This window comes from Paralichthys olivaceus, chromosome 12 (genome assembly GCF_024713975.1).
Source record: "Paralichthys olivaceus isolate ysfri-2021 chromosome 12, ASM2471397v2, whole genome shotgun sequence".
Taxonomy (NCBI): domain Eukaryota; kingdom Metazoa; phylum Chordata; class Actinopteri; order Pleuronectiformes; family Paralichthyidae; genus Paralichthys; species Paralichthys olivaceus.
This window is the reverse complement of record NC_091104.1, coordinates 8,214,620-8,239,750: the sequence shown is the minus strand read 5'-3', so window position 1 is coordinate 8,239,750 and position 25,131 is coordinate 8,214,620. Positions and strand designations below refer to the sequence as shown.

Genomic DNA, 25,131 nt, shown 5'->3' with positions numbered 1-25,131 from the left:
CACCTGCTGGCTGTCTGCTGCAGGTGCAACATATTTTTGGTTGCTCTCAGGATGTAGGAGTGGAAGAATAAAGTAAGAGGAAGCAAAAATACTTCAAGTATTTGTTTTTAAGCCGGTGTAATCAGTTCAATGTGTTTGAATTTGATTAAAATAGCACACTGCCTATATAGGAGACATGAGAAGTGCAGCCTCACAGTCTGGGGATATTTATATAACAGGGTGAAATCCCCTATCGAGGGGTGTTGACTTTGACCCTCTCCACCACTAGATGGGGGAGAGGGGCAGCAGATGTGACAGTATACGGTCCTTTCTCCTCCTGTGGTGGCTGCAGACCTGGATTTGATCCCAGTCTTTAGGGCTGCACGTATACACCGCTCCTCTGCTCCGGCCCTGGAGCCTGGTTCCCTGGATAACACGATAAGACTGGAGGGGAGCCAGCAGGGCCCCCGTTCGGAGAGGTGGACCCATATCTCAGTCAACGCGCGCAGCCAGGGCCCCATTATCTCCAGCAGGCAGGGAGGCGTATCCTCTCCCCCCCTCTCCTCTGCACTCTCCCTCTCCCTCTCACCCACTGTACTGACTACAACCTGCCTCAGACGACGCCCCACAGCCCATGAGATTTGCGCACCAGGGCGCCGTCGCAGCCACCGTGCGTATTTTCTCACTCCACAAGGAAATCATCGAGCTCTCGTGGTTCTCCTCCTCGATCCTGCCGGGCTGTGCGCACAGGCTGCCCGCGGCATCACCTCAGCATTAGCAGCCAGCGTGCCACTCAGAGGAGGAAGAAGCAGCAGCAGTAGAGGAGGAGGAGGAAGAGGAGGAGGAGGAAGGGGTGGCAGAGTATTCCGAATTGACGCTCAGAAATAAACAAGACGACAGACAGCCTGGTTTTGGGAGACGTCCGCGGCTGGGAAGCGAATCTGCATGTGAGTAAAGTCGTGATTTGCAGTGTTTTCCTGTGGCTGACCCGCTTTTGGTGATTTATCCAGAGGCGCAATATTTACGCTTGCAGCTTCCCGGCAGCAGCATCCTCTGGTGCGGGCAGGAGGGGATGAGAGAGGGAGATGATGATAGAAATAGAAATAAGGGAACATAAAAATATCGAAGCTATCTTTAGAAGCCCTCACTGTAAACACACTGCGATGATCGCTTGCATCAATGTGAGGTTACAACTCACGAGAGGCGCAGCATCCTCCGAGGGGACACACTCAGAAATAACATGCTGTGAAGTCAGGCTGGTTTTTTTTGGTTTTTTTCATGGAATAAAAATGGCTGCGTTATTATGTCATGTCAACATCCTCCAGTCCATTGCATGCCTACAGGGCCGCTGCACTGTGCAGTTTGCTGCAGCCAGGACGACAGGTGTATCTGGATGACATGTTTACGCGTTTGAGGATCCATCGTGTATCATCGATCTGTTTTGCGAGCCCAGGGTTTTCAGGATGTCTGAATCTTCCAGTGGCGCCATGCAGCCGTGCGCCACCGCTGCTGCACGAGAGAGAGAGAGAGGGAGAGAGGGGAGATGCTGCCTGGCTGCAGGAGCAGGGAGGCAGAGGAGGGTACAACAGGGTGTTCTGGTGCTCTGATGTGAGCAGTCTGCTCCAACATGGCGCGCATGAGCTGATAAACCTTGGCCATTACATACTCCTGTCTGGAATTTACAATGTGCAGTGGGCCGGGCACGTTGGCTTTAGTATATGAGACCGTGCTTCATCCTGGTTTGGCACCAGATGACTCTCTGCTCTGGTTGCCACCGGTGATGGAGTCTGCTCTCTCTCTCCATCCTCTCAGAATATCACGTAGGCTTGTGTTTATGTTGTGGAGCTATTTCCACTTGATGATGTAATGATGTTTGATCACAGCAGGTAACCCTGTGCAAGCACACAAAGAGTGTGTTTTTGTTTGGTCTGGTGTCCATTGTGTCTCTCCAGGTTTTTTTTTTACGTCCTGTGAGCCGATGTCACTGTGCGGACAACATCTTTGTTTACAAGACGACAGCATAGTGTCGACAAACATAACACACCCATTACATTTCTGAGAGAACTCGTGTGAGTCCTCGAAGGATGCAGGACGTCAAGTATCTGATTATCACTGAAAACAGCCAGAGGGAGACCTACCTGTTCGATGCTGCAGGGACAATAAGTTAAGTGAAAGTTATCAACTTAGATGTGACATGTCATCGTAGATGTTACAAGCTGGAGTCACATTTCAATCCCAAGCAGGTGCAGCATTAAAAATCTGTTGGAAATACGACGAGCGATGAGGAGTTCTGTTAGTTTAAGTGAGAAAATCAAAATCAAACCAACAAAAGGTGGAAGAATTAACTTATCAGTGGCACATATTTGCTGCTGTTTAACGTTTGTTCTGTCATTTTTGTCATGTGTGTGGGTGACATGTCAAATCCGCCATAGGCCTCAGCCCGCCCGTGTGCAAGCTGAGGGTCTATATCCGCTCGGCTACTCTGTGTTGTGTCAGCAACTCGCTCTGGAGCTGACAGCACTTGTCTTGTCCACCCAATCATCATCCGGCATCATGACTCTGGACAGCCACATGTCTGTGTGTGTGTGTGTTTTGTGTGCTTGTATGACCGTGTGTATCTGTTTGTTTGAATATGTGCAGCCTTTTGTGTGTTGTAGTCTGTTTTAGCATTGTACGCCTGAAACAAAAAGATGGATAGCGTGCACGTGTGTGTGTGTGTGTGTTCACTGTCTCCTAGTCTGGCAGGCTGGGCACTGGGATGGATCTACTTTCACCAATTTAGATAGGCTAAATGGGCTGGTAAGCAGAAGGTCATTCATTCCTTATCTTGGACTGTCAGTGAAAAATGTGAGCGAGTAAAACTCTTTACGACCAACTACATTCAAAGTGCTCTTCAGTATAAGCTCCGAAGGCCTGAAATCCAGGACTGTGAGAAAATGTTCACATACGGAGCCGCTCTTTGAAGTGAAAGTGTGTAACTGTGCTTCTAAAAAGAGCACAGTCACAAACAGCCCTGATAAAAACACTTAAAATAGGCAAAGGACGTCCAAGTGACATTACAGTGTCGCTGCTGATATCCAGGCAAAAAAGCTGATGTGGCACAAATCCATCTCAACAGCAATCTTCAAGTCAGGTCCCACCACGGACACATTATCAAAGTGGCTCTAATCAATAGTTTTATATTAATGGATCACATGACTACTTGTATGTGGAAGGGGTCATTTAAATCCACAAAGAACACGAATGGCACATCCCCAGTCCCCTTATAAAATCACATTTAAATTCACTAGATCCAGGTTTTTATTTGTATCTACACCAAATGGCACAAACTCATACATTAGTCCCTTCAACATTTCATTCATTCATCAAGTTCCATGAATTATTCCCTGGGAAATCAACAAAGATGGCAAAAAGTCCTATCTCACAACGTTAAAGAAAGTGGAAAGAAGGAAATCCTGGATCTGCCTCCTGATCCGGAGCTGCACCAAAATTAAATGAGTTTGCTCCTGACCCATATGGCATCTTGCCACCAAGTTTTGTAGAAATCCCTCCAGTAGTTTTTTAGTAATCCAGACAAATGCAGAGGAAAACATATCATCAGCGTTTGCGTTTCCCGTCTTTACAGCATCTCTCGGGTCATTGCTTGAGTTTTGCGGCTCACAACTTTACCATCATCGAACTCATCAACATGTAGCTTAAAGCCATGATATTTCCTCTGTAGGCTTTAGCGGACACATCTGATTTACTCAGACGTTTCTCTGTAGCAGCATAAATTCTGCTACTGCGTGGAAGCAATCTCCGAACATTTCAATGGCACAACCGGGTGGTACAACATCATTACCAGAGGACAGCCGGCCTCCTCATGGGTTCATATCCTGCTCGGAGCGAGCAGCCCCTCAGTGATGGATACTGCTAATTACCCTCACCGACCTCGCTGTCATTAACGAACCATTAAATCCTTGGTTATAAAACCAGACCAGTAAGCCACCCCTGGAAAATGAACGCTGCACATTGCAGTTACGGTTTCGTGCTGAAGATGGTAATACTCGGTGGAAGAGGAAGTGGAAGTAAAAGCTTTGCTAAGCAGGCGTAGCGATAAGTAGGAACATCTGGGCTCTGAGACGTGAGATATTATTAGATAACACGACGCACTCCACCTTGCCCTTTTCTGTCTTGTGTGTTTTTTTTCTCTCTCTATTAATCTCTGCCGTCTCTCTTCCTCCTGGATAGTCACTTTTTCTTTCTTTCTAACTATCTCTCATTACATCCCCTCCGTCCTTACTGCTTTGTCACGACAGATAAGGCAGAAGAGGATTTGGTTTTTTTCACTCTCTTCCCAGCAGATCGTCTTTCTTCACATAAATTGTCATTTTGAGTCCATAAATCGCTTTCATCTCAGATGGAAATGTGCTCGGCAGCAGCACGTTTGTTCATTTGTGTGTGTGTGTTGCACCCCTACCGAAACTAACGTACACACCCACACTCATATGACGATCATCTGTGTTGTTGCAGAGATGATATCAAAAGCACCATTGATAAGCAGCAGAGAGAAATAATCTTTTTTGCACTGTAGAAAAACTCACACACACACACACACACATCTGATTTAAGGGCGAGAAGGAGAAGGAATATTAGATCTTGAAATATATAATCTTTTAAATCCCAGAGGAGGCTGGACAAACACAGCATAAACAATTGCTCGACCCTCTTGAGGGCGTTAAGAGGGGACTGGAATCTTGCCATGAGGGGAGGCACCTATTTGGCCTAATGGTTCCTGTGTTAATGTACAGAGGCTGCTCCTATAATGCGAGTGAGTAGGCTTCCTATTCCTACATCCGGATATATAGAGTTTGCTGATTGACCAGGAGGTAGAGACCACACAGGGCATAAGAGACTGTACAATGGAGACAAACATAAAAGCAGTGCTGTCAGCAGGTGATGCTGAGACTAATGCTGTTACATTGCCTGAAGCAGACTGATCATTAGAACTATCGGCCTTTTCCTCTACTCTCCACCACCGACAACGATCAGGTGACGGATTTCTAATGTGCGATCTGGGCCAGGACATTCAGGGATTCACTCAAGATGTTTTATTGCATTGGCTACACTTAACATTCAAATGCAGGCAGGCGAGAACACCCCCTACAAAGGACACATTGTAAAAACCGAGCCGCTCTGTCTGGAGCAGATTCAAGACTCAGCTCTTTTGTCGAGATTCCCAGTCGTGGAGCTGTTGTTTTGCCGCTAATCTAAGAGACAGCCACAAGAGCAAAGGGCCCTGATGTAAAGGTCCTCTAACGGCTGCTGGAAGCTCGCTTCAAAAATGTTCCACACTTAGCTGTGTCATGCTTTGTTGTAGGGCTGCAACTAAGAATGGTGTTTCACTATTACATAATGTGCAAGCTGCTTAGTTGTTTTGTCTCAAACAAACAGTTTCAAACTGCTCGAGATGACGTCTTCAAATCACTTGTGTTGTCCAACCAATAATATTTCAGTCATCTGGCAAGAAAATCCTCAAATCTTTACATTTGAAAAGCTGGAACATGCTTTTTTGGCAGGTTTACTTTAAAAAATAATATAATTCAATTCAGTCCAATCATCAAAACCGCCAATTTTTCCATCAATCAACAAGATACTGAACTAAATGTTGCAGCTCTTCTTCATAATACTCGTTCTAAACCCACCTGTTTGTGTCAGTGGCACCAGAGACGCTTTGTATTCTACTCAGCTGAACTATGGAAACACTGAGATTGATAAGACATCATCAGAGCTGTAGACTCAGCATGCATTCGCTGGATATGTGAAAATGAACGAGCAAAGACCACAACGACCACAGATCTGCAGAGTAACGGTTTACTGTAGCAGAAGTAACAAAGGTCAAGTGTGGTCAAGTGGAGAAATGTGGTCATAAGGCAAATCTATGTGGAGGAATCCAGGGAGACGAAACACAGGGGGAAGACGTCTCAGTCAAGACATGCCGATATGAGAAAGAATGAAAGATTAGATTCTTTTACATAATTTTGGAGTGAACAAATTCGTGGAACGTTATGAATGACTGAACTGTTTTCCCCGTATCTGAAGGATTATTGCATCTCATCCATCTCATGCTAAGTAGTTTCTGTGGACTTTATCTGCCTGAGAAGTCTGTGTGACTCCGTACCTAACCCTGGTGCAGGTAACCAAACCCTGTTCAGACATGACTGGTCAAACTAGAACTAGAAACGTAAACCAGAAGGCTTCCAGCCTCAAACTCTTGTCCCTCGTCAACAGATTCTGCGTATTCACATGAAGAATCTGTTCATAGAGATTAGAAAAGAAGTGCAAAGGTTGCCACATCTCCAGCTGTGGTTTAAAAACACAAATAATCCAGATCAGAGCAGTGAACATGTACGGTACTATAGTCCGCCTGTTAAAACAGTTGTACGATGCATTATGTTGCTTCGGAGGAGCTTTGTCAAGTCCAAAAATAATGCAGCGGTGTCACCAGGGTCTAAAGATCGAAACTTTTTGGGGTTACACTTAAGAGCTATGAGAGATTGAAAGAAATGGGAGTTTGCGCTGCAGGGAGGATTTAATCACAATATGCTATTTAACGGCATTGTGGATAATCTATAATCTATGATCTAATCCTTCTGGAGCTTGACTGATGTTTGGAACTAAAGGTATGTCCTAGTAAATGTCAGGATATTTTGGTCTCTGCTTCTTTACTCTGTTCCCCTTACGTAATGTAAGAGCAGTGTTAAACCACAGGGGGCTTTTATTTGTTTGTCTCGGTTTCAGTTTTAAAAAATCCCCAATATACTCTAAATACCAGTTCATTAACTCGTGGCCAATTGTAACAAATTGAAAAGTCAAAACTGACTCTGAGTCCTCGTTGCAGCCCACGTGTCTGTGTGAAGCTTCACATTTGTCCTCTCGACATCGATGTTCCACAGCGTCTCACCCTCGTCTGCACTGACAGAGCTGTCATTTATGGGGTGACCTCGGGGGGGGAAAGCAGTTTTGCCCTCCTGATCCCTGGAATAATAACATGTGACCTCAGCGGACTTCCCTCTGGTTTTATTGGTACCGCAGTTCATGTTGGGAACAATTTGTGTTGTGCTTTGGAGAGAAGGATGCAGAGCTGCTTGTGTGATGCAGGCGGAGGGGTCGTGGTATGCGTGCCGGCCTGGGACGAGTGTGCACGTGTGTGTGTGTGTGTGTTTTGGGGGGGGTGAATGTGTGTTAATGTATGTGTGTGGCAGAAGCAGATAGGGAGGGAGAGAGTATTGTTGTCCCTGCGCTCTTTTGGCCTGAAGGAAGGAAGCCGTGGAAGTGGGGAGTAGAGAGAAGGAGAGAGAAGTGCCACTCCAACGCAGCGAGTGTGAAGGGGATTTAGGATTAGTTTCCTTTTCCAGAGACGCTCCGTTTTTGAAATGCAGGGCTCGGGTCATTAAGCTCAAGAGTCAATTTTATAGTCATCTATCTCGATGTAGAGGAGACAATTTTGTGCCAGACAGTGCTGTCTCTGTGTGTGTGTGTGTGTGTGTGTGTTTCTGTGCACGCTATCTAATCCTAGAATAATCAGAAATGACAATCTTAGCAACATCTGGAGTCTTTCTAGATTTTAAGAGTAATAAATAGTGATTTTTCATCAAATCTTTCCTCCACCATATCATTTTCCTACCTCCTTATTTGCCAGGAGTTAATTTTTTGTGAGCAGGCTTGCATATGACTTTCATTATGGCTGCACAGTTTCCATTAAAAGCTTCTAAATGAACACCTGAGTGAACACATTTCCTTTTCAGAAGACACTTATGAGGTTGTTAGAAGGTGTTTGCCATCATCATATAACTGGAGCCATTAGAGGATATTTTCCAGTTTATTATTTGTTTTTGTGAAATGCAGCTGCTGTAAGAGAGCATCGATAATGAACATAATTCATCTCTCAGTTTGTCTTTTCTCCTCCACTTCAGGCTTCATGACCAACCCGTCGCTCGAGCTGATCTCCCTCTCTGGTTTCGGAATGGTTAACAAGAATGTCACTTACGGGCCAACAAGCCTCTGAATTCTTTTCAGTGTGGTTCACAGACATTTCCGATCAGGGATCTCATTCAGAAATGAGATCCATTCAAAACACAGCAATGATTAAGTTACACTAGGGTCGGACCTGTTTATCGATTGGCCCATAACCAGCCAATATCAGCCTTTTATAGTGGAATCAGTATCTGCGTTAATGTTTGCCGACATGAAAACGTTCAAGATGTGCATTCATGTTTAGATTTGACATAATGTGTGTAAAAGTGTTTTACTTTTATTTATAGTTACTGGTGCAGTTCCCATTCTAAACCTGCCTGTTTGGAATGGACTGTTTGTCTGGCCTGTGGTTGCATCTCTTTTTTCTGAAACTATAAAAGTGACCTGCAGGGATTGAGCTGTGGGGAGTAAAGACCAGCTGCAGGACGCAGGATCAGAATCAGTATGCAACAGTGTCCAATTCCAGATTGTTTGTGGCGTTAGTTTAAAATAATCCTAGATTAGCGGTGATGAACCTGGTGTAATCTGCCACTCCTGCCCACAGAAAGACACACTGACCGTCCTGCAGTCATGTATTGTGTCTGCTCTCATGCACGCTGCAGTGTGACCTTTTAACTCCCAGACTGTGGAACATATTGGTGCAATTGGATGTAAGAAAACTTTGTTCCTCATTTACAAAGCACTTTAAAAGGTTTTTAAAGTGATGTTTAAGGCAGAGCTGCATCTAATTATCGTGTTTGGAGCGTTCAGCCAACTCACTGGGAGGAAAACCATATCTTCTCACCTTGGAGAGAGGAGTCGTAAATCCATGATCGGGCCAACATCCCCTAAAGATGCTCAGTAGGATTGTTATACATTGAGCACCATGGGTATTTAAGTAATCACTTTTAGGGCGTTTCCGTGCAGATAGAGAGTGTGTGTGTAAACTGCTGGTGCCAGAGGAGCATGAGCTCAGTGCTATTAGAGGAGGACGCTGGTGCGCTGTGCAGTGCAGTTAATGTGTTCCTGGAAATGCTACAGGAACAGTGCACTCAGCAGGGAATAAGGCGGGTCATTAGTCGGTTTCCCCGTCTCTACACCTGACTTGACATGCTGTCAAAAACATCCATCATTTTCGGGAGCATATGTCTTTTGTCTGTCTCACGGATAACCCCACTGCCCCCCCCCCCACAGTCCTGTCTCACTGATTTACTCTATTCTATCATATTTATGTCTCTGCTGGCCTGTTTGTGAGTGACTGCCTGCCTCACTGGATGTCTTCCTTTCTCTGTCATATATGTAATTATAATGTAATTAACTATGCTGTAAAGATGCTGGTCTACTTGTCTGCTTTCCTCTCTCCCTGTGTGTCCATAATTTATGAGAGGCGGGGGGACTCGCTTTTTGCACAACTTGCACAATGAAGGGAGGGTGCTCAGTTATCCTCATGTGAGAAATGTGAAGATTAAAATCATGAAAGAAAAATAAAAGATTTTTAGTTCACTTAATTCATTGCATCCGGAAAATAAGAAGCTAAAGCTCAGAATTTCAATATACTGTATATATATTATGTAATTACTTTCGCCAAGGAGCGTTATGTTTTTGTTTGTGTTATGTTGTTAGTTAGCAGGATTATGCAAAAACTCCTCAACCGAATTCCATGAAATCTTGTTGGGGGTGGGGCATGACCCAAAGAATTTTGGTGCGGACCCAGGACTTGTTTTCTTTAACATTAGTCAACATTGTCGTTGATTCCTCATATTTCAAAATCTGGCATATTTATGAGTGGTCGTAACTTGTTGCAGATCCAAATAAAAAGCTAATAAAATATGCAATCTGGTTTAATAAAGGGATTGTTGGGCCTTGATTTTAGTGATATTCTACTCATGTTTTGTTTGATAAGCACTCACTGACCTGATAACTATATTACATGTGTGCTACTATATATATTCATCGTTAATGTGGCATTAAATGTTCAATTGGTTATATTTTTATATGTTTGTTCGTTAGTTAGCTGAATTACACAAAAACTACTGAACAGATTAACTTACTGGAGCACGAAATGAAACTGGTGCAGATTTCTTATTTGGCGCAGATCCGGATCAGGGGGCGGATCCAGGACATGGAGAGATAAAGGGCGTTTGCATTGCCAGAGGTATGTGCTCTCTGAGTCTCCTTCTAGTGAAATTATGAGGTTATTTATGTTTCTCAAGCTTTGAAATTTCCAGTCAGACAAAGGTCTTGTGTTTAAGTCGAATTCTTCTTCTCTGGGAAATGTTTTTCATCAATGACATTAATAAGAAAACGTGTGACTTGCTCCATCTGTACCTCCACTCTCCTGAGAGCTGCGGTCCCGCCTCCTCTCTGCTCACGCTCAGGGTGACCTCTCCCGGGTCAGGATGGTCAGTCATTTAATAACAGCAGAATTCAGCCAGAGCTCCCAGGCCTGATGAAATGATCCAGATGAACTTCCAGATGCACAGTGTGCGAGCTGCCATGCTTCCATGGTAACCCGAGGGCTGGGAGGGGATGGAGAACCTGAGGGAAAACAGGATATAAAACACTGTCAGCCCACAATTAAAACACAAAATAAGATTAGACATGTTCATCTTGGTTTATGTGTGCTCTTGATGGGTTGATCAGATGATTGTGGTTTGATTTTTTTTTTCTCTGAAGGGGCTCCATGTGATGGTGATGTGAGAGCAGTGTGTGTGTGTTTGTGTTTGTGTGTGTGCGTGCATATGCAGAAAAGACAGAAATGTTCACAGTTACTCTGCATGTTACGGAGTGCTCAGTATAATACACCCCTGAGGTTTTCTGTCGGTGCTACAGCTTCATCGGTTGGACAGTGGACTAACAAGCATGAAACCAAATGTATGCTTCTTAATGTCCTGAGAGGAGCTGGTGCTGTTGCACTGCATGTGTGGGAAAAATGGAGCAATCACACAAACCCTACAGCAACAGTGAGAGAGAAGGAAAGTTTTTTTTTCTTCACAATTCAAGCTTTGTGAGAAATGATGCAAGAAAATTCAAATAGTGACTGTGGGAGTCCTGGAGACTCATCAGAGGCAGTGACACAATCACACGAGTTCAACACATTTTGCTGGTGGAGGAGAGGCGTGGGTGGAGAGTGATGTTGAGATGTTTTGTCATAGTAATTTTCTAAGGGTTTGGACCAGTGCAGAGAAACGAGGATCACATATGTGTCGTGATGCAGATTCAGTTCAGGCTGGAAAAGACAAACTGTGTCGTGTTTTTAAAGACATAGAGTTAGGACATCGTCATGTCTTTAGACTCTGGAGGAAACTGGAGCACACGAAGAAATTCCACATAGAAACAGAAAAAACATGTCAACTCCACACTGAGTTTGCTGTGAGCCGACAGTGCTAATCACTGTACCACCCTCTTGGAAAAATGAAAGATAGTGTGCACTCTTGTTCTTGTACAGTTTCACTTTTTTTTTCTTTTTTTTTTAAATCATCAGACCACAGCTTTGTTTTTGTCAGCTGACAAATCTCATGCTTAGTGGCAAGAGGTTGCATACATACTGCAGTATTATGTAGTGTATTACACTCCAGTATACTGTTAAGATCGCACAGTTGTGTTGAAAGAGACCTTGGCCTTGTTTATATATATATATATATATTTATACGATAAATAGTCGATATATACGATAGTCTTAGCTTCGTCCAGTCTCCGAGGAGCAACAGTCGCAGTACTTTCCTTTCTGGCCTCAGCTCCGCTTCCGTCCATCCTCCATCCTGGAGCTCTGGGTCTGGAACCCATTAGAGCAGGAATCTCCAACAGCGCCCAGCTAGCACATTAGCATGCCTCCAGTGGCAGGAAAAAGAGACACTGATTTAGTGCCAACAGACATATATTTAACCTCAGTCACTGGGAAGTCGTTGGAAGGTAAATAGACGGTGAATGAACGTTACAGCTGAGGAGGGTTGTGTGTCACTGTGTGTAACGTCTGATGTTGGGGGTCATGTGGTTGTAACCTCTCTCACTCTCTCTCTCCCTCTCTCTCTCTCTCCATCAGGATGGCTGAGGTGTCACAAGAGGAGAGACTCCAGGCCATCTCTGTAAGTTAGTTCTACTCACACGGTCTCTTCTTCTTCATAATCCCTTATACACACACACACACACACACACACACGCACACAGGGTGCACATCAGGCCAGGCTGCTCACTGTATGAACAACAAATCACTGCTGCTTGTCAGGATCTGACTGTGCGTCCTAATGACTCAACCTTTTAGATCCCATCTCCTTCACCCATTAGCAGACATCCAAAGCTAATGCAGTAGCTCGATGCCTTGTTTCTGTCCGTCCTTGTGTCTCTCAGTGCGTCTCCTCCTCCCCTTGCGCTCAGTCGGTCTTTTGTACTTTCAGCCTCTTATTTTTAGATACTTAGATAAATTATGGTATATCGAATAAGAGACACAATTTTATTGGCAAACGTACAATTTGTGTCCGACAGTGACTAAAACACATTTGAAGATGGTTTGTTTTGAGTGGCCACAGCCTAATAACTCAAAACGATTGCGTGTCCATTCAAAACATTATTTTAGATAATCCTGAAAGGTTGAGTCGTTCAATTAATATCTCTGGACTGGACAAATAAATACACAAAACTTTTAGCAAGTAAAATTACCACATTAAATTTTCTACTAACCTGCTTTTCCATGTACGCAAAATATTAAACGTATAATTACTTGCTTAGTGTATTGTATTCCATAATGCAACAGTGTACTACATCATTATGGCTGCGTCTCGGCCTCTCCCAAGCCTCCCGCTCCGCTCTGATTAGATCAATGGATAAAGTCCCCTCTCGTTATAGATTGCTGTAAAAATTTGAAACCTGAAACTAAATCTAATCATAGTACAGATACAAATTTATTTAGACTAATGTAAATGCACTTCATTACATCCCAACACAGAATCAGAGTACTTCTAAAAACAACTTTTACTATCAGTAGTGGAACCTATGAATACACATTTATTGTAATACATCAAGTGCTATCTGTCCTTCCCTTACATACAAATACAATGAATTACACTTGCAGCCATTCAAGCTTCCCATTTATTCATTAGCACTCTAATGCACATTAGCATTCATTAGCATTAAAAGCTTGGCAATGATTGAAATGTTTTGGTGCTCTTGGCCATAAAATGCCAGAGTTTGAGATTGACTTTATGAATATCGACCGCATCCAACACAGCATGGGGAAAACACTGGAATAACAATGTTCCTGATATTATTGTGTCCACTTTGTGCAGCGAGCGCAGAGTAATCATAGTGTCTCTGTGTGGTAACAGGAGAAAAGGAAGAAGCAGACAGAGATTGAAAACAAGAGGAGGCAGCTGGATGATGACCGAAGGCAACTCCAGCATCTCAAGGTACAAACACACCTCTGCATGTTCACTCACATGCACATGGCCTATTTGATCTACTACACTTATGAGAACGCTTTAGTAGGAATTATGTTTGGAGAACACACAAAAACTGTCTAGTCCACAAACATCTGGAGCTCTTGTTTGCAGCGAGTTAATTACCTGATCATAGCGTCGCTCCGTCAGCCGGTATTAACGTGACATGACACAAGACATGAACATTTACACACATACAACAATGTGATAGGAACTACTTCATGTTACAGAAACCTACTTTGGAGAAAAGATGATTTGGCGCATTCTTTGACTTTTTAATTTGGCCCTTGTCCCATCTGCTAAAATGGAGGATATAATAGGTTTGAGACCAAAAATAATTGCCCCTGTCTGTAGCTGTAATCACCCGAGTCTGCACAACACACACTTATTCTCACCAGGTCTCACTTCCTTTCTTTCAAACACCTTCTTTTGCCTCATGCTTTTTATGTGCTCAGTTGTGGGCTGTGAACACATGTTTCCAGTTTACCTGTTATTTCCACCGAAGGTAAGCACATGCTGACTTCAGTATGAATCAGCTCCTGGGAAGAAATCCATCCGCAGGTCCCTGATCAAGTCTTTGAATGCAGAACGATTAAGTGTTGTTTTTAATTTTACAGAGCTCCGATTTAATTCACAGCACCTCGAGAACTGTTGCTTTATCGATCGCGGATGTGCTCTCTGAATCAGTAAGGAACACCAAGGGATGCTGGGAAGTAGATGTTCTTAGCACCTTTCAGGTAGACGAGGGAGGAAGAGTAATAAATGTTTTATATTGACCGGATTCTCCAATGCAGCACTTGATTTATACGCAGAGTGAGAAGGGTGTGATGGATGGAGGGAGAAGACTAAGGTTTAAAAGCAGTCACTCTTCATCACTCCTCATTTGTTACTTATCAAATCCTGCTATCCTATCGCTCGAGGGATGAACACATTTTAATATCTTTATCTATTTAATTTTTTTTAGAATAGACTGTTTACTTGGCTTGTGGTGATGCTCGTTGTAGTTTTCTGAAACTAAAAGGGACGACGAGTAAAGACAAGCTGCAGGACTCTGTCCACAGAACCCTGAAGCTGCACAGACAGCTGATTACCTGTTTATTCAAAGTTTGGTGAAGCTCGACTCATACTCATCCAACTTTTGTCGATATTGAAAATGTCACGTGTCCAAATTGCATCAAATTCAAAACTGCACCTCCTTGGGACCTTGATAATTCACAAGTGTGAAGCCAATAAAATGAAACAGTTCTTGAGATATGTAAGCAACAGTCCGGTTAGAAAGTTGTGTCAACAGAAAAAAGCAGGACCAGGGTTGGATCAAATAGTCTTAGATGTAATTTCATTCCTAAGTGTCTTGTGTTGTCTTTGCTTTAGATCTTTTATTTTTGACTCACAAATTCCACCGTGGTGTTGACCAACAGCCCTCAAGTGCGTTAAGTGAACGGGCAACGTCTTTGCCAACTTCAACTTTAAATGTAGCCACCGGAGCCATTTCTCTGATCGTATTAATGTATTTATGAATAAACTTCCTGCAGAGTGAGCGTAACCTGAACCACTACATGACTCTCCTGAACTCTTCCCTGAACTTGAGACGAACTGATGGTCAGTCCTGTGTTTTACTGGAATGGACTCCCACACTACAATATAAAACTCAGCGATTCTTTACACAAAAAAATATCAAACTGACAGTGTGAGATACTCCCTAACTGCTGCTGTGTTGGAATGTTCAGAATGGACGGCAGATAACGGTGGCAGCCCCTCCGCACACTGTTTATTCACACACACACGCTCCCTAAAACACACACGCATTCGAATCTGAGTGCATGCAGACACACACTCATATCAGAGCCAAGGTGTGTCAGCACTATCAAAGCTATTTCAGCCACAGACAATTCAGGGGGTCACAGATAGGAGCAAAGGCCGTGTGTGTGATTTTGTGTGTGTGTGTGTGTGTGTGTGTGTGTGTGTGTGTGTGTGTGTGTGTGTGTGTGTGTGTGTGAGTTCAGTCAAATGTGAATTTCTGGTAAGAGTGCTCATGACCTGTTCTACTGCCCTTGCATGCTCCCACATTTTCTATTTTCAGAGTTTACTTTTGTAAATGTGTATCTCTATGTGTGTGAGTGTGTGTGCACGTGTGTGTGTGTGTGTGTTGCTTCATAAAAGAACACAGAAGCCTCAGACAATGCTGAGGGCTTTGGCAGAGGAAACAGATTTTTGTCCCACTCCCACCAACAGGAAAGAGCTCTTTCACCCACCGCACCCCGCTTTCGTCTCACGCACAGACACACACACGCATACAATCACAGACACACAGAGGGGAAGTGTAATCACGCTGTACAGGAGTAATAGAAGGCTCTTTGTACATACCACAGCAAGAGGCAGCACTCATGTAAAAACCAATAAATATCTCTGTTAATGCACCACATTTTTATAACAGTGTACCTGCCCTTCCATTAAATCACATCAGCATCACTCACATTCTCACACACACATTCTCACACACACACACACACACACGCACGCACACACACGCACACACACCAGACAAGATGGTGACATGTGGTAATACAATGTAGTTAACACACAAAGCATTAGTGGGGCTTCTGGTTTTAATTAGCAAGCCTTGACAGATATGATTATGCAAGTAATTAAAACATCTAAATGTCAAAGTGTTATTTTGAAAACACGCAGCTCACAGAGAAACGTATCATGAATAATATTCCACAATGAAATATTATGATATTTAGTCATCAGAGTTATCATATGAATAGTTTGACATTTATTTACAGATTTGTTGCTCTTTTGCTGAGAGTTAGATGAGAAGATTGAGGTTTGTGAGCTTAGCTTAGCATAAAGACTGGAGACGGTGGGAAACTGCTAGCAGGGCTCTGTCTAAAGCTCACTCATCAACATATCTGAAGTGTAAAAACAACATGTTACCTTAACTTCACTATAGCTGTTTCCTGCTTTGCATTCAAAACATCGTTAAAATGTTACCATACAGACATTAAGGTGGATTCTGACTCAGGGCAAAAAGCTAATGAGCAAATTTCCTAAAATGTTGCCACGTTCCTTTGAAGCAAATAACTTTTATAATGCTTTTTGAATGATGACACAGTTGATGAAACAATAAGACTTACACAGACTGGATAACCCTTGTTTTGAAGAAAATGTTTGGCATGCTAAATTAATTTTGAACTGAAGCTCTTGTCCCTACAGCTGTTCTCTGTGTGTGTGTGTGTGTGTGTGTGTGTGTGTGTGTGTGTGTGTGTGTCACAGTTCCGCCCTTTGTCTGCTACGTTAGCAGCTTTTACTCCAAAGAACAATGGCAAGAGAGACGTAGCTTCAGCACTCCAGCTTTATGACTGTCCGTGCAGACTGGTGTGTGTGTGTGTGTGTGTGTGTGTGTGTGTGTGTGTGTGTGCACGAGTGAGAACATTAGTGATGTCAGGCATCGGGTAGTAAGGTGTGGCGAGAGGGTGAGCGAGCAAGACTGAAAGAAAGTGAGAGAGAGGGGGGGGGGGGGAGCAGGGTTACATTGAGTGCCCAGGAGACCAGGGCTGGGGTATGAGGAGTGTAGAATTACACCGTGTGAGTATGTGCTGTAAAGCTCTGTGCAGCTGGGTGTCTGCAGCTGAATTCCTCAGCGATGAAAGTAAGAGTTAAAACAGAACAACAGCCACTTTCACACATAGAAACACACCAACACAAACTGAGAAGGAGACACACCACAACCTATAACTGGAGTTCATGAACTTCATGGTGGATAGAGCTTCACGCAAATGAGAGGAAGGGGTGGGGGTCGAGTCAGAGAGGGGAAAAAGGCAGGGGGAGGTTTTTCAGAAATTCTTGTTGCATCACTGGAGAAGAATTCACATCAAGCACCGGTCCAGATTTTCACTCAGACTCGTGAAAACAAGAGCTTTTTCTTGCACTTTTCCATATGGCCAGGCAGGGTTGTCTTTCACTGCACGGTCCAACAGCTGCGCTGTTATATTTACCTCGGAGCATGCCAACTATTTGCTTTGATATTAGCTTATCTGCAGGAGGGAATGTGGATGGGGAGGCAGGATAAAGATACTGAGCTGTTTGGAAAATGATGAACGAAATAAACATAGACTGAAAAACAGTCGAGGAAGTGAAAGGCAAGAGAATAGTGAAACATCCATAATGGGCCAAAATGTGATTATTTTATTCCTGTGTTGTTTCCATTAATATTTGTTTTTTAATTAGGTTTGGTAACTTTATCTACAGTCATTATAATTAGGCTAACCATTTCTAATCATTCAATCTGGTCAGCTTGTACATTCAACTATTCAGTTAAGACATTTGTGTTGTCAAAAACAAAACAGCTCACGTCATAAATAACGTCAAACTTTGCCAAGAGCTTGATGTTATTTATGATGTGAGCTGTTTTGTTTTTATGTTTCAGTGACTTATCTAGATTTCAATTAGGTATAATGAGAGAAATTACATCGTATTTTGGGATTTTTCTGTTCACTGCCAGAAGCCTTGATGCTCTGGCTGGAGGCCAAAGTCCGCTTGGCAACAACCAGTTGGCAGTAGTTGAAGTGTGTGACAGAATCGCTGAGTGGCAGCAGTCTGTAGAGACGCAGCGGACGTGCTCCCTGGTACATATTCTGTTGTAGATTATAGCTAAAGGGCTTCTCTCTCTCTTCCAGTGAAAGGGCCACTAATCTCTCTCTGAAATAAATTACAAGGAAGTGAAAAAAGACCAATAACATGTTGCTTTCTGGGAGATTAAGGTTCTGCTAAGGAATTGATCAGTTGCTACAGGAGAAAGATGCTTTAACAAGGGTCCTCAGTTGGATCATTTTAATTTTTTTTTCTTCTCTTTTTGCATTTAAGCTTGAAGTATTAATACACCTACACAATAATACAGTTATGTTGTTGATCTGTCCATCCTGGAAGAGCAATCCCTCACTTGTGAATCCCTGAGGCTTCTGCGTTTTATCCGGGGGTTTTGTTTTGTTTGTTTTTAATCACCCTTGTCGAGTGTAAAGGGGATGTTGTACAGATTTTTAGGCCCTTAGTGGCAAACTTTGATTTGTGAATACGGACAATAAAAGCTAAACTTATTTAATTTGATTATAGCACACTACTGTATACACCCATACACCAGAAATATGGAGATTTCAGGAGCTGTAACATTAACATTACTACCAAAAGTTTTAATGGAATAGTGACAAAGTTGTCTACCTAATCACATTGCACCATGTTTATCCTCTGTCTATATTTGTTGTGTCCACCTGCAGTCGAAGGCACTGAGGGAGCGCTGGTTGTTAGATGGAGCTCCGGCGGAGGAGGAGACTCAGAAGCGTCTGCACGAGGACGAGGTGAAGACCAAACTTCTGGAGCAGGTCATCCTCAGGTCAGCAGCTTATACTAAAACCTCTGTGTGTCCAATCTGTGAAACTCACTGTCCAGAGTACTGCTTTGTTTGCAAGTTTTAGAAAATACATCGGGCACTGAAGGTCAAATATGTGGTGTTGCTGCTCTTGTTGTTATGGTACAACTGTAGGCGTGGGTACAGTGGTGCAACACAAATGAAAAACTGTAAACAGCAGGAATGTTGTCTTGCGTATACAACATTAGAAACAGAGGTGGCTGATGTTCGTCGCTGTGTGTAGATCTGCGGCCACCGTCAGTAAACAGGGATGATGATGCCTGAGGTCATGTGATGTGTGATGTTTCATCCAGATATTAAGTATCAATACACCAATAGTGATTATTTCTTCTCATTTATTTGTGTGTGTATATCTTGGTGCCAAATCCAAGCATTAATAAATAGTAAAAAAAATAACATTTTCCACATTTCATTATTGACTTTCATTAGAAATGTTACTGCATGGCAAATGGTTTACGGTCAATGTGGATAAAAACCTTTTAAGGAACAAATCTTCTTCATCATTTGTATCATTTATATAATCAAAGTGTTTACTCTACATCAGAGTGTGATCTCAGTAATTACATTTTCATTTGAATAATGATTTTTTTACGTGTGTGTGTGTGTGTGTGTGCCTGAGCCAGGCTGGAGCAAGAGATCGAAGAACTGGAGACAGATGAGCCAGCAAACAAGGGTGTGGCCAAAGAAAATGGAGGTAAGTTTGGTATCCATGGCAACACATGATCACGCAGGAAACCATGGCAACTCGGCCTTAAGACCATGTCAAAAAGAGGAAGTGCACTAATAATGGCCTCTTCATTGGCTTTATTAAATTCTTCCTCTCTGCCGGGGGCCATTAAAACAATATTTCCTTTCTTTCTTTGTCTCTCTGAATTCCCCCCCGACCACCCTCTTTGCTTCTGCACGACCCTAACTTCTCCATGATACTCTGGTGTCCCCTACAGGTGAAAATGGAGTAGTGCAGACCTCTGGTCACACCCCCAAGAGAGAGGTGACAGGGATAGAGGCCAAGCTGCTGGGTCCCAGTCCTGACCAGGCTAGTGCAGACAACCCCGTCACCCTGGTGTTCATGGGCTACAAGACCGTCGAAGAGGAGCAGGAGAGCCACACGGCCCTGGGAATGGAGGGGGTGGACGGCAACGTGAAGGCCGAGTTTGTTGTGATCGAAGATGGGGAGGGGAAAGCAGGCGGAGAGGCAGCCACGGATGAGCAGGCTCCGCCCAACGGGAGCATGGCAGAGAAAGAGAAGGCCAATGGAGGCGGGGAGGAGGGAGAGAAGGAGAAGGAGAAGAAACAGACCTGCAAATGCTGCACGGTCATGTGAGATGTGTGCGTGTAAACGTGTGTGTGTGTGTGTATGTATGGGCACACACTTGCATCTGTGTGTGCGTGTGTCTGTATTTGCTGTGTGTTTGTTTATGTGTGTTTGTGTGTGTGTGCGCGCGTGCATGTCTGTCTGTGTGTGTGTTTGAGTGTGTGTGTGTGTGTGTGTGTGTGTGTGTGTGTGTGTGTGTGTGTGTGTGTGTGTGTGTGTGTGGACTGGGGGAAAATAACAGAAAGCGAAGTACACAGCCAATTTACCAACAATGAGAGCCAATACAAGCTCCAGCTACAACAACAAGAACCACAAAGACTCATACGTACACTTTACTCTGTATACTTTCTCTGATAAGTATTTGACTTTTGATTTCTATTGATATTTTTCTATTTTTCTGTCTTGACATTTATATTGTATTCAGTATGTATATCTTTATTATGGGACTGTGTACTGTAAGTTCATTGTTATTATTGTTGGGAAAAAAACTGTAATAACTGTATTAGCTCTCTGGATTGTACTGCGAACCCACTGGGGGGGAATCTGGAAACTTAAAATCATTTAACAGCAAACTATGAAGGACACAGATACTTATATATATATATATAAATATATATATATTTCTCTGTGTAGGCCTACCAACTATTTATCAGTCAATTTCATATTACAATATTGTCTAAGATATTATTTTAAATAGTATTTTAATATATTGATATGAAATTATGTTTTATACAATGTATTTATTGTTTTTGGTTCTCTATTTCATCCCCAACCATTAACTGCATGTAAAGCTTGTAAGCACTTCCAGATTAGCGTAACAATCATCACAAGTGTCTGTGCTTTCTTAGTCTCATATGTGCTCATATCTAAATTCACACGTCTTTCTATCGGTAACAGTGAGTATAATTTGCGGTGTTAGAGATATGCATTGACTTTAAATAGAAAACTACAGCGCGGAGACGAGATTCAAACTAGAACACTGAACACGTTGCAAACTGCATAGTATGTGACACATGTACATGAGGATCACAGCTTTTGTCTTTTTCTTTTTTATCGAATAAGATGGACACACTTAACAAGCCGATTAGAAATGCTTTAAGGATTTTTACTCTCTCAGCCGTAGTATCAATGTAAATCTTATGAGGTAGCACTGCATGAAGCCTTGCAACATTTTTGACTGTCTTGTCACTTTTGTTCAGTCTTTTATTCTATGCTGTCTCGTTCACATGAATGTAAATCCAGGGGTTAAATTGGGATTCGTTCTACCATCATATCAAGAAGAGGCGGACTCGCTCAGCCCGCCGTTAAAAAAAAAAAAAGAAAAAAGAAGAAGGTTTTTGTCTCTTTATGAACCAAATAAAAATCTGATGATTCTGTAATTTCACTGTGTGGTGTTGGTCGGCTGCTGGTTTCTGTCCTCCTCCGCTCCCAGTTTAACCCCTGATGCTTACTCTGCAGACCTGCCCCCTCGTTAGTACTTGAATAGATTTTAAGATGGTAAAAGAGATTTGAGACATTTGAATAGACTTCACGGAGAAATAAATACTCATCTCTTGTGACCTTAAACCTTTTCAGGCTCAGAACACAATATGAAGAATAGCTGTGCCCAGGTAACTAATGTTCTTAGTCATCGCTGCATTGGAAATAGGTTATTTTCTGTCAGACAAACCATTTCAAACTTTTCAGGCTGCTAGCGAGACAATTTCTGAATTTACACCATAGAAGTTTAAAGCCTCAAAAGACTATTAGCAGCATTTCTGTCCCTAATCTCTCTCTCAGTGGAGGCCATGCATGGTCTGTGTCAATGATGCAAAGCCAACAATGCTTCTGCTCCCCTCAGGCTCATCCTTATCTCTGACTCATCATCTCACCTTCACCGTTACCTCGTCATCATCACCACCCTCACAAAGGCCCGCCTTCCACGCTCCGAGACACACAGTTCATAAACCTCTGAAGTTGGTGCTAATCCTGAGTCTCGCCTTTAACACTCGCCATCCACCAACTATCGTCCTGCTCGTCCCCGCTGTCTTGCTGGTGAAGAGGGTTTGTGGAAATCTACTGCCTCCTGCTTTGACTCGCTGAGTATAAGAGTCTTTTTGCAACCTTCAGTGCCAGATGCATTTTCTCAAGTCCTGCCTCTATCTACCACCAGAGAAATGATCCCTTCTAACATTCCTAAAAGAGGTCGACAGGCGTGGACGGATGAAATATAGTCTATGCTTTCCATACGTACAGTTCCACTCTAATTGTACTACTTTGGAGCTTTCTTTCCTTATATTGACTCTCATGTTTCTTTTTTTTTTTTCATTCCTATGGCCTCTTTGCAAGGCAGTATATTGTATTTGATGTGTGTATTTTTAAAAGAGAAAAACATAACATGTGTATTGTTGGTGCCTTTGTCAGATTCAGTTGGTTGGACGTGTCTGTCTGTCGCCATTTTTAAACCGGGCTTTTTCTTGCTCTGCTCAGTGTCATGATGACCCACTGGAAACACTGCCTTTTAGTCCAGAGGGTCAAATAAACAAGTGTAGTAGATAATTATACTAATAAATATACAAGTAGATACATAAGTGCAGCTTGGATGGTAGGTAATATGCAGACTGTTGGTTTCTTTAAGACGACTTTGTATCCTTGTATGTATTCCTTTTTTTAAATTTTTTTTAATTTTAACACTTATTTTATCAAAAGTCAACCCACATGCAACTTTTCTTTAAATATTTGGGGGATACAAACTTCATGCAGGAGACCAACGGTCAGTCAATGTATATACAGTATATACACATTTGTATCTATGTGTATAGCTAAAGGACAAAAAAACAAACATGTAAAGTTGTTAAGCTAAAGCTTTGCCTGATAGTGGGTCTCTGGGACAGCAGCAGAAAAAGCAACCAATGCCTGTTCATCTATTCTGTGGTCGTCTAAATGTTTAATCTTGAATAAAACTACTGTTTGTTTACAGCAAGTCAGACAAGTGTGTATGTGATTAAGAAAAATTGCCCACGCTGTGGATAGAAGGCTGCAGATGAGCTAAGATAATGATGTGTGTGGGGTTTTAGCATCTTAGCTGATGGAGTCACAGATGGGTAGAGGACACACAATTATACACACATATATATATTATCTATACCTCCTACTTTTATAGGACTAACACACAATCTAGTAAAAAAAGAGATGTACAATTGAATGTCGCCTCATTATAGAGAGGGAATGAAGAAGCATAGTAAAATAAGAATAGTGAACAGAAAGAGGACATAATTAAAACACAAAAGTCCAGGAATATGTTTTAAATATGTAACATTTATGGGGTTTTAGCTTCCAAACTGAAGACACAAGTTGACTTGAGTATTTTGTAAAGTGCACTTTCCAGAATAGGCCACTAGAGAGCATATGTCTACTGTTCTGTAAATAAGTCTCATTATTCTTGACAAATATACTCTAGGGCCAGTGTGTGTGTGTTTGTGTGTGTCAGTAAGAAAGGATGAATTTGGGAGACAAAGGCGAGGCGTTGAAAAGGGGAATTCAACACTGCAGCTGTAATTAAATTTCTTCATGCTGCAGCATCACTGTGTCTGATAAATCATAATATAAAAATTGTCCTGAGCCCGTTATGAATGTGGCATATTTTGTTTGTAAGTTCAATGTCTGTGATAAGACAGATCTCAACATTTCATTCATAGACGTGAGGAAGAACGGTTCCACATCACGAGACAGAGAATATATTGTGTGCTGTTTTTTAGGTCACACCCCTGACAATGCTTTCTCACACACACACACACACACACACACACACACACACACACACACACACACACACACACACACACACACACACACACACACACACACACACACACACACACACAGGAATGAATAACATTAATGTCCTACATCGGACCAGCAGAACATAAACAGTCATGGGGGGATGGAAAGAAAATGAAAGGTTTCATTTCAAATCAATTTGAAAGGGGGAGAGAGGAAATTCAATTTCTGGGATCACGAGACCCAACACAGAAATTTGTTGAAGGATGCAGCGCATAAATCATCCCAATCAGCCCTAAGAGGTCTAATCAAAATCAAATTGCTGCTATGGCAACAAGTACTGGTAAATTACCTTATCCTCTGTGATTAGTTTGTCAAACGTGAGCCTCATTGATACCCTGCAGACACAAATTAAGATAGGCAACCACTTTAACGTGGGGAAACAATCAAATTATGTTTCCTTTAGAATCCAATCACATTAAAAAACTAATTTCTTTCCAATACATATAGGAAACAATGACATCAAGACGTCGCTCTCAATGGTGCAACAGTGTTTTTTTTAACGCACCAGCTGACATCCGTGGCTCATATCTTTTCCAGGAGCACATAACACACAACACCAATGTGTGACTGGTGTCATTATCCACCTCATCTGGGTTTGTGTTACTTCTCACCTTCTCTCACACCCGACCATTCAGCTCCTCATTTCATTTCCTAACACCATGATACAAACTGTTAAGTCCGTCAACAGAATGAATTAAAAAATGTGTTTCTTAATATTATAATATCCCCCTTCTTCATATGAATTACCAAGCAAACATAACTGCCACCTAATTGACTCAATTACAAAGAGCTATAGGCAATAAAATACATTAGGATACATTAAGTTTTCACATCTTTAATTATGACTATACATATAATTCACAACACTTTCCCTAATTGGAATTTCTATATTATTATGTTTTGCTTCCAGTTCACTACTTTTAATATCACTGATTCTGTTTAATTACAGAGTGTACGTGCCCCTGCTGGCTGTTTACATAGTGAAACTGTGTTGTGTATGTTGTGTTAATGTATTCCTGGGCTCAAACACTAATCTAATCTCTTCTGGTAATGCTTGACAAGCTTTTTGTTTTACTTGTTTTCCTGTTTCCAACATTTGCGTGGGCGTTACCTTTTGCCTAACTTAAAGGTACGTGACTTGTAAACTGATTGATTTGTGGCGT

The 25,131-nt window shown here is 42.4% G+C and overlaps 1 protein-coding gene across 2 annotated transcripts; it reads left to right on the top strand.

The window, feature by feature from the left end:
• Positions 1–329: 329 nt before the first annotated feature.
• Positions 330–21,525, top strand: palm1b (paralemmin 1b). Of its 2 annotated transcripts, XM_020097852.2 has the most exons (6): positions 330–926; positions 12,017–12,059; positions 13,296–13,376; positions 18,680–18,795; positions 19,455–19,525; positions 19,776–21,525. In XM_020097852.2, coding segments are annotated over exons 1-6 (693 nt in total). In that variant the 5' UTR covers positions 330–924; the 3' UTR covers positions 20,156–21,525. The 2 variants fall into 2 exon arrangements, with proteins under 2 accessions (XP_019953411.1, XP_069392470.1); XM_069536369.1 differs by lacking the exon at positions 330–926.
• Positions 21,526–25,131: the final 3,606 nt, after the last annotated feature.

Coding starts and splice junctions, on each gene's coding strand:
- palm1b (XM_020097852.2), top strand. Junction 13,377..18,679: donor GGCAACTCCAGCATCTCAAG/GTACAAACACAC, acceptor GTCCACCTGCAG/TCGAAGGCACTGAGGGAGCG. Junction 18,796..19,454: donor CTGGAGCAGGTCATCCTCAG/GTCAGCAGCTTA, acceptor TGCCTGAGCCAG/GCTGGAGCAAGAGATCGAAG.